The sequence below is a fragment of the Carcharhinus amblyrhynchos genome, chromosome 20 (genome assembly GCF_965287045.1).
Source record: "Carcharhinus amblyrhynchos chromosome 20, sCarAmb.v2.hapA, whole genome shotgun sequence".
NCBI classification, from domain to species: Eukaryota; Metazoa; Chordata; class Chondrichthyes; order Carcharhiniformes; family Carcharhinidae; genus Carcharhinus; species Carcharhinus amblyrhynchos.
This window is the reverse complement of record NC_137343.1, coordinates 12,923,699-12,937,117: the sequence shown is the minus strand read 5'-3', so window position 1 is coordinate 12,937,117 and position 13,419 is coordinate 12,923,699. Positions and strand designations below refer to the sequence as shown.

The following is a 13,419-nucleotide window of genomic DNA, read 5'->3' as shown; positions in this document are numbered from 1 at the left end:
CTAATTGCCCTGGACAAGGCGGCGGTGAGCTGCCTTCTTAAACCACTGCAGTCCGTGTGGTGTGAGTACACCCATAGTGCTGTTAGGGAGCGAGTTCCAGGATCTTGATATAGTTCTAAATCAGAATGGATTGGAGGAGAACTTTCAGGTGGTGGTATTCCAATGTTTCTGCTTACCTTTTCCTTGTAGATGATAGTGGTTGTGTTTAGAAGGTGCTGTCAAAGGAGCCTTCGTGAGTTCATGCAGTGCATGTTGTAAGTGGTACACATGGCTGCCACTGCACGTCAGTGGTGGAGGGAGTGAATGTTTGTGGATGGTGAGATAACTAAGCAGGCATCTTTATTCCTGATAGTGCCAAGCAGATAGTATTCCATGACAGTGCTGACTTGCACCTTGTAGATGCTGTTGAATCAAGAGGTGAGTTATTCACCACATAATTCGTAGCCTCTGACCTGCTCTGGTGGCCACAGTATTTATATGGAAATCCACTTCAGTTTCTGGCCAATGGTAATCCTCAGGAGTTGATAATGCAGATCTCATGTTGCCAATCTGAGGAGGGAAGTGAAGTACATTTGGTAGAAGTAGGAGTTTGTCTGAGTGGAATTTGCAACATTCGGGATATGCAAATTTCTAGCAGGGTTGTTGGATCATAACCAATGGACATTGGCCAATTTTTTTCCTCTCCGGAATGCACCAGCACTTGAGGCACATTGTAGCAATCCAACTGTTGGCCCAGCTGAGATCAGTTAACCCATTGCACAATTCAGCATTGAGATTGCCAATTCCGGACTGTATAACTCAGCTGCTCAAACATTAAATCCAAGCCTCTAACAGAACATTCTTGTATCGACGAAATGAAACTAAAAAGATCAGAGGGTGGCCAACTCAGACAAAGATGAGGAGAAATTTCTTCCCTGTACATTTTTGGAATTCTCTACCTGAGAGTCTTTATAATGGGAATAGTGTGACTTTAGTCATAGTTGTTGTCAGTGCAGACTCAATGGGGCAAAAGGCGTTTTCTAAACTTGTACGTTTTGGAGATGGTTGGTCAGTGAATATATTTAAGGGTCAGATCAGTAAGATTTTCAGGACTATATAGGGACTAGGTACAGGGCTGAAAGTGGAATTAAGGTAAAAGGTTAGCTATGATTTCATTGAATGACAGAGCAAGATTGGTTTAATCCTGCTCCTAATTCTTATGTTCTTAAATATGAGACTACAGCCCACAGTACAAGAGACCATCACAGTAAAAGGTGAGGTGGTACAAGAGTCAGTGAATAAGTAACATTCAGTCTGAAAATTGTAATCCCAGGAAGAAGGGAGCTCCATAATTCTGCAGTCCTGGAGAATGAGTTGGAGCAGGACGCAGTGTTATAAGTCGAGTTTGAACACACTGAGCAGTTTAGGAGGCACGTGACGGCAAAGTTCAGAAGCATTGGTAAAAATACATATCAAAACCACAGTGCAGATTTCTTGTTAGCCCAAAGAAAATTTTATTACTTTTCTGTCTGACAAATTAATTAAAACATTTGGAAAATATTTCTGCTGCAACCATTTCATTCATATATACATATACACACATGTACAATTAGTGAGTTAGTGCAAAAATTGCTTTCTGTTCTTACAGTTTCTTGTTTATACAATCAGGACTTCACATTATTTTCTCACAAAATTATTAAAAATCAAACATTTGAAGTTTCCCACTTTCACCACTTCGCACATTGGCACAACAGACACACAACCTCTTGACCTTTCAGGGTGATTAATTGGTACAACAACAGTTAAAACAGGGCTTGACACTGAAGAACACCTAGTCAGGTTAACTGCTGACTGGACGCACATAGTATTTGAGACACTTGCCTTCGAATCTGGCCATTCTCACCTCTGCGTGTATACCTGCTGCACACCAGACTCCTCCATCACTGCCCTTCAATACCCTCTGTGGGACAGCACTGATCTTACAAAGAGTGCTTCAGGGACAAGGCTGTTGCTCTCAATGAGGAGTCCATAGTCAACAAACCCCTGCTCCCCAGGAATCACAACCACAGTTTCTGCTGGCTTTAGCAGGTCAGACTTACTCCTCCCCTATCCAGTGGACATGCAATAACCATACAAAATAAAGCAGATTTTGTCAATGTACAAAAAAACTAAGGGCACTTTGAGGAGTCCCCACCCTCCATTCAACACAGAAATAGCTACATCACATGATCTGGAATCCAAGTCTTTGGGATAAACACAAACTCTGCTCAGGGATAGCAGAACAGGGCTGGGATTTCTGGATACTGTCATGTATTCAACAAATGTGGAAACAGTAACACCTTAAATAAGCCATTAACGAATGAAATCAGGAAGCATCTTTTCCTACCAACAGAGAAAATGCTGGAAAATCTCAGGTCTGGCAACATCTGTAAGGAGAGAAAAGAGCTGATGTTTTGAGTCCAAATGACCCTTTGTCAAAGCTTTGGATAAACTGTGTGGCGCTTTGACAAAGGGTCATCTGGACTCGAAACATCAGCTCTTTTCTCTCCTTACAGATGCTGCCAGACCTGCTGAGATTTTCCAGCATTTTCTCTTTTGGTTTCAGGTCCCAGCATTCACAGTAATTTGCTTTTACCTAGCATTATTTTCTACTAAGGGTAGCAGAAATCTGGAATTTTCCTTCCCAAGAAGGCTGATGGGATCATTTGGAGCTTTCAAGACTGACAGTGATACAATTTTTGTTCAATAAGGTTCGCGAAGATTATCAAAAGAGCGAATGGTGTGGAACATGCTGGAGGGGCTGAATGGCCTGCTGCTGTTCTTTTGGGACAGGATTAAGGCAGTCAGAAAGCCGTAGCATTGAATTAAAGTACAAATGGACAGGAACCATTCAGCTGGACTTTAGTCTTTTCCAGCCTAGGTCACACCACATTCAAACAGTAGGCACCGGTCACCCTCAGCACTTGCATATCTAATTAAAAGTATCAATAACTTATTATAACAGGAATGAAAATGGTCAAAATATTGACAAGATTGGTATACAGATTGTACATCAACGCCATTCAACCATGTGAAGATTTACTCCCCCCACCACCCCAAAATTTCCTCCCCTCTGTTTCCACAGTGTTTAATTCTGGGACAAAGTTTCAACAGAGATGCAACCACCAATAAGGAACAAAAGGACACTGGGGACAATCTAGGATTTTGACAGGATAACAAGAAGGGAACACAGTTATTGCAAAATCACAGCGAGGGGCTGCAGGTCTCATGAATGTCATTGTCACCCTAACGTCCGCACACAGGAATCTATTGGCAGAGGGTATGGTGGGGGGAGTCACTGGGTAACAATCAGCAGCAGGAATCTCGCCTCATGGACACAGAGCTCAGGTCAGCTAACTTGGTCCAGTCATTGCGGGGCTTTCCTGGTATTTGTGGTGCAGACACACTGGATCTGTCAACTGAGCTGTGCGGAGAGCACCTTTCAAACTTACTCCGATCCTGTGTGGAGTAAGTGCCCATAGCTTTATCCATTCGCACATCACAAAACACCCCAGAAATTACCGAGACTGAAATGGAGTAATGGTTTAGGTGAGGGAACGTCATGCGAATACTGAACTTATACTTGCAGTATACGGTGATTAAATGATCAAGCTTAAGGTAGTGTAAATATTGTGCGTGGCAAAACAGAGAAAAACTCACCTGAACAACCTGAAGCCTTCCACCGCTACTGCCTGTGACATTGTGTTGTATCGTACACACGTCTCAGCACAGCTGCCAGTTTCTGGTCCAGCGTGATTGAACTTCAGTTCACACACCATGAAATGAGAGTGTTTATGGAGTACAGGCTCCCTGACGCCCTCTTCCCCTGAATGGTAATGGCAGTACTGTTTAACAACCCCAGCCCCCCCTGCCCCTCCCCCACCAATTTTCTAGACTATTCTAAAAAGTGTCAACTCCCACTAACATGGAGTATTTCTCGTTCTGGGGAGCTGTTCAACCAGGAATGGCATCAAGATCAATTTCTGGTACTTAACAAATGTACACACAGCCCACTATGTCCACAACCCACTTAACATGCATATATGTAGTTGTAGAAGTGAACAGGAGCTGAAACTCTGAATAATTTCTTCCCTTGTCAATGGAAACTCAGCCAAACTGTGCTCTGTGCTGTCAGAAGACAGCTAATTCACAGAGCAGCAAGGGCAGGCGACCTGCTTGGCTCAGCACATCACCATGCAGTCAGTGCCTTTGCCCACCAGTGCTCTGGAAGGGGAAATCACAAAATCAAACAACAGAGCAGTGCATAGCTTCACTCGAGGTTATAAACGGACAATGTGCAAGTTGAACAGTCTCCCAGGAGAAAGGATTCAGAGGTGACAATGAAGCGGGTACATGGGAGCACACACCAATTTGTACAAAAACAAATAAAAACAACAAAATCTGAAATGAAACAAGACATTCAGCAAAATGAGCACATTCTCCACAACTCCTGAACATTACCACAGTGTTGAATAAGATCGGGTACCAATACAAATCAACCCATGGATGAAGGAAAGTTTAAAAAGGACACTGGCTGTCGCTCTAACCTTTGCAAGAATTCTCACTGCCATCAGGCAGCGAATGATTTATGTACCTTCTGAGTGAAGAATGGGGTTCAATGCTGGAAGGTTAAAAGAACTGGGTGGATTAGTGGTTTAACTCTCCCCTATTCTAAATCCGGGGTAGTGAGGCCAATTGTCGGCTAGTCAAAATCAGACATCAAACTTGGGTGTGTGGACTCAAGTGCTTAGCAATTTTGGTCTGTCTGAGCCTGACAGGGCTGAGACCCTAATTAAAAAAAACACCAAGGTTTACTTTAGTTCTATATTTGATTGTTTCAGGTTGTCAGATCACAGCTACTTTCATCCCTACAATAAAGGACTTGTTTCTTGTCATTTTGTTTAGGCAATCCATACAATCAGAAAATCAAGTTGGACTCTAAACACTCATCCCTACTAGTGAGGATTCACAGTTACTAGCACGATTCCACTCTCTGGAAATCACTTTAACTGTTATGTTCAGGGATGGTGTCAGTGCTCCTCCAGTTACATTTCATGGCAGTGGAAGTAACACATCGGTTCACACGATCTGTCATGTTCTCCAACCTATTTCCTCTCTCTCTAAAGGTGTCAACTCTTGCTGAGACATGGTCCCCTAGGCACTGGTGATCCTATCATACCGCACCTGAGCCCAACTCTAAATAGCAAGTCTGATCAGTCATCTGACTGGGTTAGGGGCACCGCTGTCTAGTCCTAACCCAACAGCTTCTCAGCCCGGGGGCAGTTTATTAGAACTCCAAATGTTGCCCTCCCTGCACAGGGTAAATGTAGCATCCCTACTGTTGTCGTGTGCTGGAATTAGCAGTGACTGGACAGGGACCCTGGGACCAGCTGTACATGCACTGCATGCACCTATCAAGTACTTAAGGGAGCTTCTTCCAATCTTTTGGCAAAACCTTCACACTAAGCAGTTACAGCCCTTTTGAGATCTGAGCCATGGCTGCAGCAACATTTAACTGGTTCATTGTTCCAACCTGGATTTATATATGTGATTGATTTGATATCTCACTTTAGGATTTCAACTCAATAATCCAACATGGAATTGCTGAGCTGACCCTGATTTTTATCTGCAATAACACTGCACATATGAAGAAATACATTTTTCAATTGCTTCAAGCACACAGTCAAAGCTCATAAACAGATAGCCATTACTCCCTTTTGTGGAACTGCTTTCTTTTGCTATAGAATTAAGTGGCAAATTAATATATGTTTAAAAAAATACAACAGATCTCAATCTTTTGGTTCACTGCACAAGTATTGAATTGGATATCTGGGTGGATAATAATTGGGCTCCGCTTCCTTTCAGCAACTGGTTTCCTCTAAAAACTATGGAAGATTAATTGTCCCTTTACAGCATCAGTCCAATGCCCAGCTATGCCCACTCGCTCACTCCTCTGGCCCAAGCTCTCGGCTCAGTCGCCTCACCAGGGGTCGAACCCGCTCGTAGAAGAGTAAGTAGGCGTTGGAGGCGAGAACTTCCTGCGGATTGGCTCTGCGCACCGTGTCATCCGATATCCACAACCACTGGTTGCTCACTGCTGCTGGGTTCTTCGAGGTGGATGGCGAACGGCGGTAGGTCACAAAGTGGCCTGAGTGTATGTCACCGTGATGGACAACAACAGACATCAGTCGGAACAGATACATCGATGTGCTGCGGGAATAAAACAGGATAGTGCTCTCACACTGGAGGGAACCATCATAGAAATCATAGAAACCCTACAGTGCAGAAAGAGGCCATTTGGCCCATGGTGTCTGCACCGGCCACAATCCTACCCAGGCCCTACTTCCATATCCCTCCACATTTTCCCACTAATCCCTCTAACCTACGCATCTCAGGGGCAATTTTAGCATGGCCAATCAACTTAACCTGCACATCTTTGGACTGTGGGAGGAAACTGGAACACCCAGAGGAAACTCACCCGTAAAGTGGAGATGCCAGCATTGGACTGGGGTGGGCACAGTCAAGAAGTCTCACAACACCAGGTTAAAGTCCAACAGGTTTATGTGGATCACTCAGCTGATGAAGCAGCAGCGCTCTGAAAGCTCATGATACCAAATAAACCTGTTGGACTTTAACCTGGTGTTGTCAGACTTCTTACTGGAGGGAAAGGTGTTCTTTTCCCTTCCCCCACACCACCTCAACTCCCTTGCTCTGATACACACTTATTCAATGAGTATCCTGCAATATCCCGCTGATGAAATGCACAGTGCATGAACCGAAATATTCAACAATGCTGCACAAATAAAATATCTCACTATCAATACTCAGTTTGGTCTCCACTGTCCATCTATAATGAAAACCCAACCTCAGCAGAGGCAAAATATTTTGCTCTGCTAACAAAAATGCTGGGCCGAATTCTGCTGCCACCAGCGAGAATGGAGAATTTCACGCTGAGCTAGATCTCGTTCGCTGCAGCAGGACTGGAGAATCCCAGCCGCGGGCAAGGCCAGCCTGTTGTTCCTTACAGTAAAAGTGACACAATTTCTGTGGCATTTTACTCCTTGCACAAGAACGGTGTGCACTAACAGGAAATGGAAAGTGATGTACAATTGAATCATAGAATGATACAGCACAAGAGGCTATTCAGCCCATCTTGCCTCAGAGAGCTCTCTGAAAGAACAAAACAATTAATCCAACTCCCTTGTTCATTCTGCCACAGGCCTGCTAACTATTCCTTTTCAAATAGATACTGAGTGCAATTATCTTTTGTCATTAAAGAACAGCATAAGGGCCTTCAGTGACAGAAACCCAGCAGTGCAATCCCAGATTCATCCTGGAAACCCACTCGAGGGATCCTTTAATTCTGAAGTACATTTTGATGTACCATTCGGCCAGTATAAAACAAAAACAAAATGAAGTTTCTGGGGAAAACAAAATTAAAATTGGAAAGACTCACCTATAACTTCGAGATGGTGAGGCTGCAAAGGAAGTGGATAACAGAGAGGATGCACATGCTCCGTTTGCAACTTGCATTTTACTCAGACTCGGCTGCATGAATCCTGAGAGGAGACAAACAGGGAAACAAGATTTAAAACAGCCATCTCTGAAGTAACTCATGAACAACTGCCGGGAGAAAATTACATCAAAGTTTGCTCACGTATCTAATGTTTGCAATGTATAAAAATTGGGCTGATGACACCAAGTTAGGTGGGAAGGTAAGCTGTAGGAAGGACACAAAAAGGCTGAAGAGATACAGGCTGGGATTCTGCGTTCCCATTCGCACTGAGCGTGAATGGAGACACAAGCGCCAAATCTCACAAGCCCAAATCGTGTCATACGTCAGTGGTAAGTCCCGTTGCATTGTCCCCTACCCATCTCTGCCACTGAAGTGACAGGGTTCACAATGTTTCCATTAAAATCTAATTATCAAGCCTCCACATCTGATAATTCCCACACCACCATTACATTATATATTCACGTTGGTGTGAGCGCAAGCCAATGTGAATTTCAACTGTTTCCCTAGTGTGTACTTGCCAGGCAGGCCCATTGCAGGAGCACAGATGAGTGTATCACACAGGAGGGGAGTGCTGGGTCATGCTTAGGGAGCACCTTGGCACTACCTCCAACATTCTCCCTTGCTAGGAGTGGGGGAGGGTGTTCTATTTTTCTTTCTTTTCTAAGCTGTTAACAATATGTCTGCTGGCAGCTTCAACACTGCCTTTCCCACCTGCTGCACTCATGTGCTGGGCTCCTCCATCATTGAGGATGGGAATATTTGTGGAGCCTCCTCCAGTGTGCTGCTAATTGTCCGCCATTCACAGCTAGATTTGGCAGGACACCAGAGCTTAGCTCTGATCCATTGATTGTGAGATTGCTTAGTTCTGCTATTTGCTGTTTATGCTGCTTGACACACAAGTTGTCCTGTGTTGTAGCTTCACCAGGTTGACAGCTTATTTTTAGATATAATCAATTTAGATGAGGAAAAATAGGTAAAGCCTTGAGTGGGATAGAAACACCAGTTGGGTCTAATGGCCTGTTTGCATGCCCTGTATCCTCTGTAATGAAACCAAAGCACTGAGTGAGGAAGTTTTATTCAAAGTTGTGAACTATTATTGCTGGGCTTGCTGCCGAGCTGCACAGCCTTAATCTTTACTCTGGAATGGATCCATTAACAGAATTATAAATGTTCCAAAAGACTGAACTTCTATCCTGGATTTAAAAAAAAAATAGCTTGAGGTGGAAATAAGGATCGCATCATTGATTTCAGACGCTGTGCGGTGAGCTTCCTGTTAACACAGTGAGTACCTGGCTTCGTTTCCTCCAGCATCCGTGGTAAACTCCCCGTACTGGCGGGCCTGCTCATTCTGCGGTGGCCCTGCCTCTGCGATGGGCTGCGGTACTTGTAGGTATCGAGTGAGAGCAGCTCGCTGAACTGCACATGCTCATTGCGTTTCAGGGGGGTTCCATGGTTGGACCACGAGAGCCTTTGCAGGTGGATACACAGGCACTGGGGGAGCTTAAAAACATCAGGATGCACGGATTAGAAATTACCACACGTGATCTTCATTGCCCCTGCTTTTTCATCATAGTCATAGAGGTTACAGCATGGAACCAGGCTCTTCGGCCCAACTTGTCCACGCCACCCTTTTTTTTTGATGACTAAGCTAGTGCCAATTGCTCGTGCTTGGCCCACATCCCCTGATAAGCATCTTACTCATGTAACTTTTTAAAAGACAAAATTGTATTCACCTCTACTACTATCTTTGGCAGCATGTTCCAGACACTCACCACCCTCTGTGTGAAAGAATTGCCCCTCTGGACCCTTTTATATCTCTTCCCTCTCACCTTAAACCTATGCCCTCTAGTTTTAAGCTCCCCTACCTTTGGGAAAAGATATTGACTATTTAGCTGATCTGTGCCCCTCATTATTTTATAGAGCTCTATAAGATCACTCCTAAGCCTTCTACACTGCAGAGAAAAAAGTCCCAATCTATCCAGCCTCTCCTTAAAACTCAAAACATCAAGCCCTACTAGCATCTAGTAAATGTTTTCTGCACTCTATTTAATATCATTTCTATAATAGGGTGACCAGAACTGTGCACAGTATTCCAAGTGTGGCCTTACCAATATCTTGTACAACTTCAACAAGACATCCCAACTTCTGTATTCAATGTTCCAACCAATGACACCAAGCATACCAAATGCCTTCTTCACCACTCTGTCCACCTGTGACTCCACTTTCAATGAGCTACGAACATGTATCCCTAGATCTCTTTGTTCTATAACTCTCCCCAACACCCTACCATTGACTGAATCCTGTCCTGGTTTGATCTACCTAAATGCATCACCTCACATTTATCTAAATTAAACTCCGGCTGTCATTCATCAGCCCACTGGTCCTATTGATCATCTAAACGCAATGACCCCCAGCTGGGATCTACTTCGTCAAACAATAGGTTCTCAGAGACTAAGAACGTGTGAGCTTATGACAGTTTGCATTTATATCACAACCTTAATGTAGTAAAGATGTCCCAAATAAAATATGACACCAAGCCACGTCAGGAGTTACTGGAACAGGTGACCATAAGCTTGGTCAAACATTTCTGGAATATTTGGAAGGAAGCAAGAAATATAGAGAGAGAGATAGAGAGGTTTGGGGAGGGAATGCCAGAGCTTAGGGTCCAGATAGTTGAAGGCACGGCCTCCTGTGATGAAGTGATGAAAATTAGGGGTACACAAGAGGCCAGCACTGGGTTAATAATTACACAAGTTTAAAAATCACATAAGCTGCTCTGATTAAAAAAAAAATTATGTCTTTATAAAAGCACCAAGGCCTTTAGTCTGAGTAAATTCACTAAATCAGATGTCTGGAACTGGGAGGAGGAAGTTATAGTCACAGACACCGACACAAACTAGGACATCAATGATAACATCAACGTGTCAGCAGATCACAATCATAGAATCCCTACAGTGCAGAAGGAGGCCATTTGGCCCATCATGTCTGTACCAACCACAATCCCACCCAGGCCCTATTCCCATAAACCCACACATTTACCCTGCTAATTGCCCTGACACTAGGGTCAATTTAGCATGGCCAATCAACCTAACCCACACATCTTTGAACTGTGGGAGGAAACCGGAGTACCCAGAGGAAACCCATGCAGACACAGGGAGAATGTGCAAAGTCCACACAGACAGTGACTCAAGACCAGAATTGAACCTGGGTTCCTCGCGCAGTGGAGCAGCAGTGCTAGCCAGTGTGCCACTGTGCCGCCCTGCACAACTGCAGTGGTAATAGGCACCTACAGTGTGGATTTGGGGGGGCGGTGGTGGAGGTGAAATTTGTCTTTTAGCTCCCAAACAGCAGTGACTCCCAATCAAAGCGGTGAGTGCGAGAGGGATGTGGTTCAGCTGTGACCTTCACTCCACCGTGTTGCAGTAAGCTGCTGACACTCACTAACAAGCTCATGCATAAAGAATGGCTCCGGACATGACACTGGAGGATGAAAGATAATTGTGAATCATTAGATTGCAAAACCAAACTGAACAGCAGGAGGGAATGGGCAGTGATTGAGAACTCACCTATCAAATGGAAGGGGCCTTTATGCCACATTTCTGATGCCTGGCAGTAGAGAGATTTCACTTGAGTTCTCAGCTGTGCCATTTAGAAAGAGACACTACTGCAAGCATTCAGCACTGTCTGCTGTAAAGGCATGGCATGGTTAACACCACAGATTAGATAACCCTTCACCACATCGTTCTGACAAAGGATCATAGACCTAAATGTTGACCCCCATCTTCTTCCCTGCACAGACCCTGCCTGACCTGCTGAGTGCTGCCAGAGTCACAAAGTCTTCTCTCTTCTGAGGGAGATCCGCTTTCTATTTTCAAAATACTCCTTTAAAATAAATCTCTGAAGCCTTTCCAGGAGTATAACTATCAAGCTTGCTGGAAGCAGATCCTGCCATTGAAACAAACCTCACCTTTCCAATTTTCAGCTGTTTGATGAAGGTTGTCCTTTGGTTCTCTGCAGACTGTCCATTCAGCGTTTCTCCTGCCTGGATTTGCAGAAAAACAGAAAGTGTTGTCAGTGTAATGTTCTAATTACATTAGAGGTCGTGGGTTTTACACAAAAAAAGATATGGTTTGCACACGTAGATTCAAACTAACAACACATTTATTCAAGCATGTCCGGCCTGTACACAGTACAAACTGAAAGTAATACAGCACCCTAATGACATCACCATCAAATTATGTGATCGTAAAGCAACTATTTAAACATATAACATTCAGAAAGAAGAAAAACATGTAAACACAATCTCTTCCTAACTTCCACATTGCACACTGAGGTCAGTCATTGTGGACCATCTTCCCATACTCCCATTTCTCCCCTCTCCAGCTAGTGTTTCGTTCTCCTGACATGTCCAGGGTCATCCAAGATTCACATCCAACTTTATGTGTTGGAAATTTTGAAGCTGCTGCCAACACAACACTGGATGCCCTCGGATAGCAGTATTCTCAGAAACTGCACCTGAACACTTGGGTCTCCTTCAGAAGAGCTGTCTAATGCTCTTATCTAGTTTATTTTCTTTACACTCCTCATCCCATCTCCCCTGAAAACTCACAATCATGCTGGATTACCTTTCAGAAACTCATTTCTTTTTGATTCTTTCACAGGATGTGGGTGTTGTTTGGAAGGTCAGCTTTTACGAACCACTCCTAATGACCCTTGAGATGGTGGTGGTGAGCTGCCTTCTTGAATATTTTTAAGGCAGAGATGGATAAATTTTTAAACAGTAAAGTATTTAAGGGTTATGGTGAGCACGCAGATAAGTGGAGCTGAGTCCATGGAAAGATCAGCCATGATCTTATTGAATAGCGGAGCAGGCTCAAGGGGCCAGATGGCCTACTCCTGCTCCTAGTTATTATGTAACTTGAGTGGCTTGTTCGGTCTTTTCAGAAGTAGTGAAGGAATGACCACATTGCTAAGGGTCTGGGGTCATGTATATGTCATGTATAGGTAAGGACATCAAATTTTCTTCTGTAAATGTTGCAAATGAGCAATTAATGACAAGCCATTAGTTTTGCATGTTCAGAATTACTGATACTGGCTTTTTATTGCAGATTTATTTATTTGAGTTTAAATTTCACAGCTGCTGTGGTGGGGTGGGATTTGCACTTACATGCTCTTGATTAACAAGAGAGTCAAAGGATACCATAGGGTAGGCAGAATGTGGAACTGAAGCTATAGTCAGATGAGAATCTTATTGATTGGTGGAACAGGCTAGAGGGGCTGAATGGCCTACTCCCACTCCAAATTTGTATTCTTAAAAACTCATTTACAGGATGTGGGCATTGCTGTCTAGACCAGCATTTATTGTCCATCTCTAGTTGACCTTCAGAAAGGACTGATGAGCTACATTCTTGAACTGTTGCAGTCCATGTGCTGTGGGTACATCCACAGGACTGTTAGAGAGGGAGTTCCAGGATTTTGACCCAATGACAGTGAAGGAACAACAATATATTTCCAATTCAGGATGGTAAGTGACTTGGAGGAGAATTTCCAGGTGGTGATGTTCCCAGGTATCTAAGTCATAGAATCCCTACAGTGCAGAAAGAGGCCATTCAGCCCATCGAGTCTGGACCAACCACAATCCCACCCAGGTCTATCTCCATAACCCCATGCATTTAACCTAGTTAGTCCCCCTAACACTAAGGGGCAATTTAGCATGGCCAATCCACCTAATCTCTTGCCTTTCTAGATGGTAGTGATCTTGGGTTTGGAAGGTGCTGCCTAAGGAACCTTGATGAGTTCCTGCAGTGTATCTTGTAGATGGTACATATGGCTTCCACTGCTCATTGGTGGTGGAGGGATTGAAATTTTGTGAAAGTGGCAACAAT

General features: G+C 43.9%; 1 protein-coding gene across 1 annotated transcript in view; it reads right to left on the bottom strand.

Annotated features, from left to right (window-relative positions):
• Positions 1-2,530: 2,530 nt before the first annotated feature.
• Positions 2,531-13,419, bottom strand: part of usp30 (ubiquitin specific peptidase 30) — a 29,237-nt gene continuing 18,348 nt past the window's right edge. Inside the window, exons 10-13 of the mRNA XM_080208090.1 lie at positions 11,502-11,576; positions 8,824-9,034; positions 7,475-7,577; positions 2,531-6,228 (exon numbers count right to left, since the gene is read on the bottom strand). Of these exons, the coding sequence (XP_080064216.1) occupies positions 5,964-6,228; positions 7,475-7,577; positions 8,824-9,034; positions 11,502-11,576 (654 nt within the window). The 3' untranslated portion in view covers positions 2,531-5,963. The remainder of the gene's footprint in view (positions 6,229-7,474; positions 7,578-8,823; positions 9,035-11,501; positions 11,577-13,419) is intronic.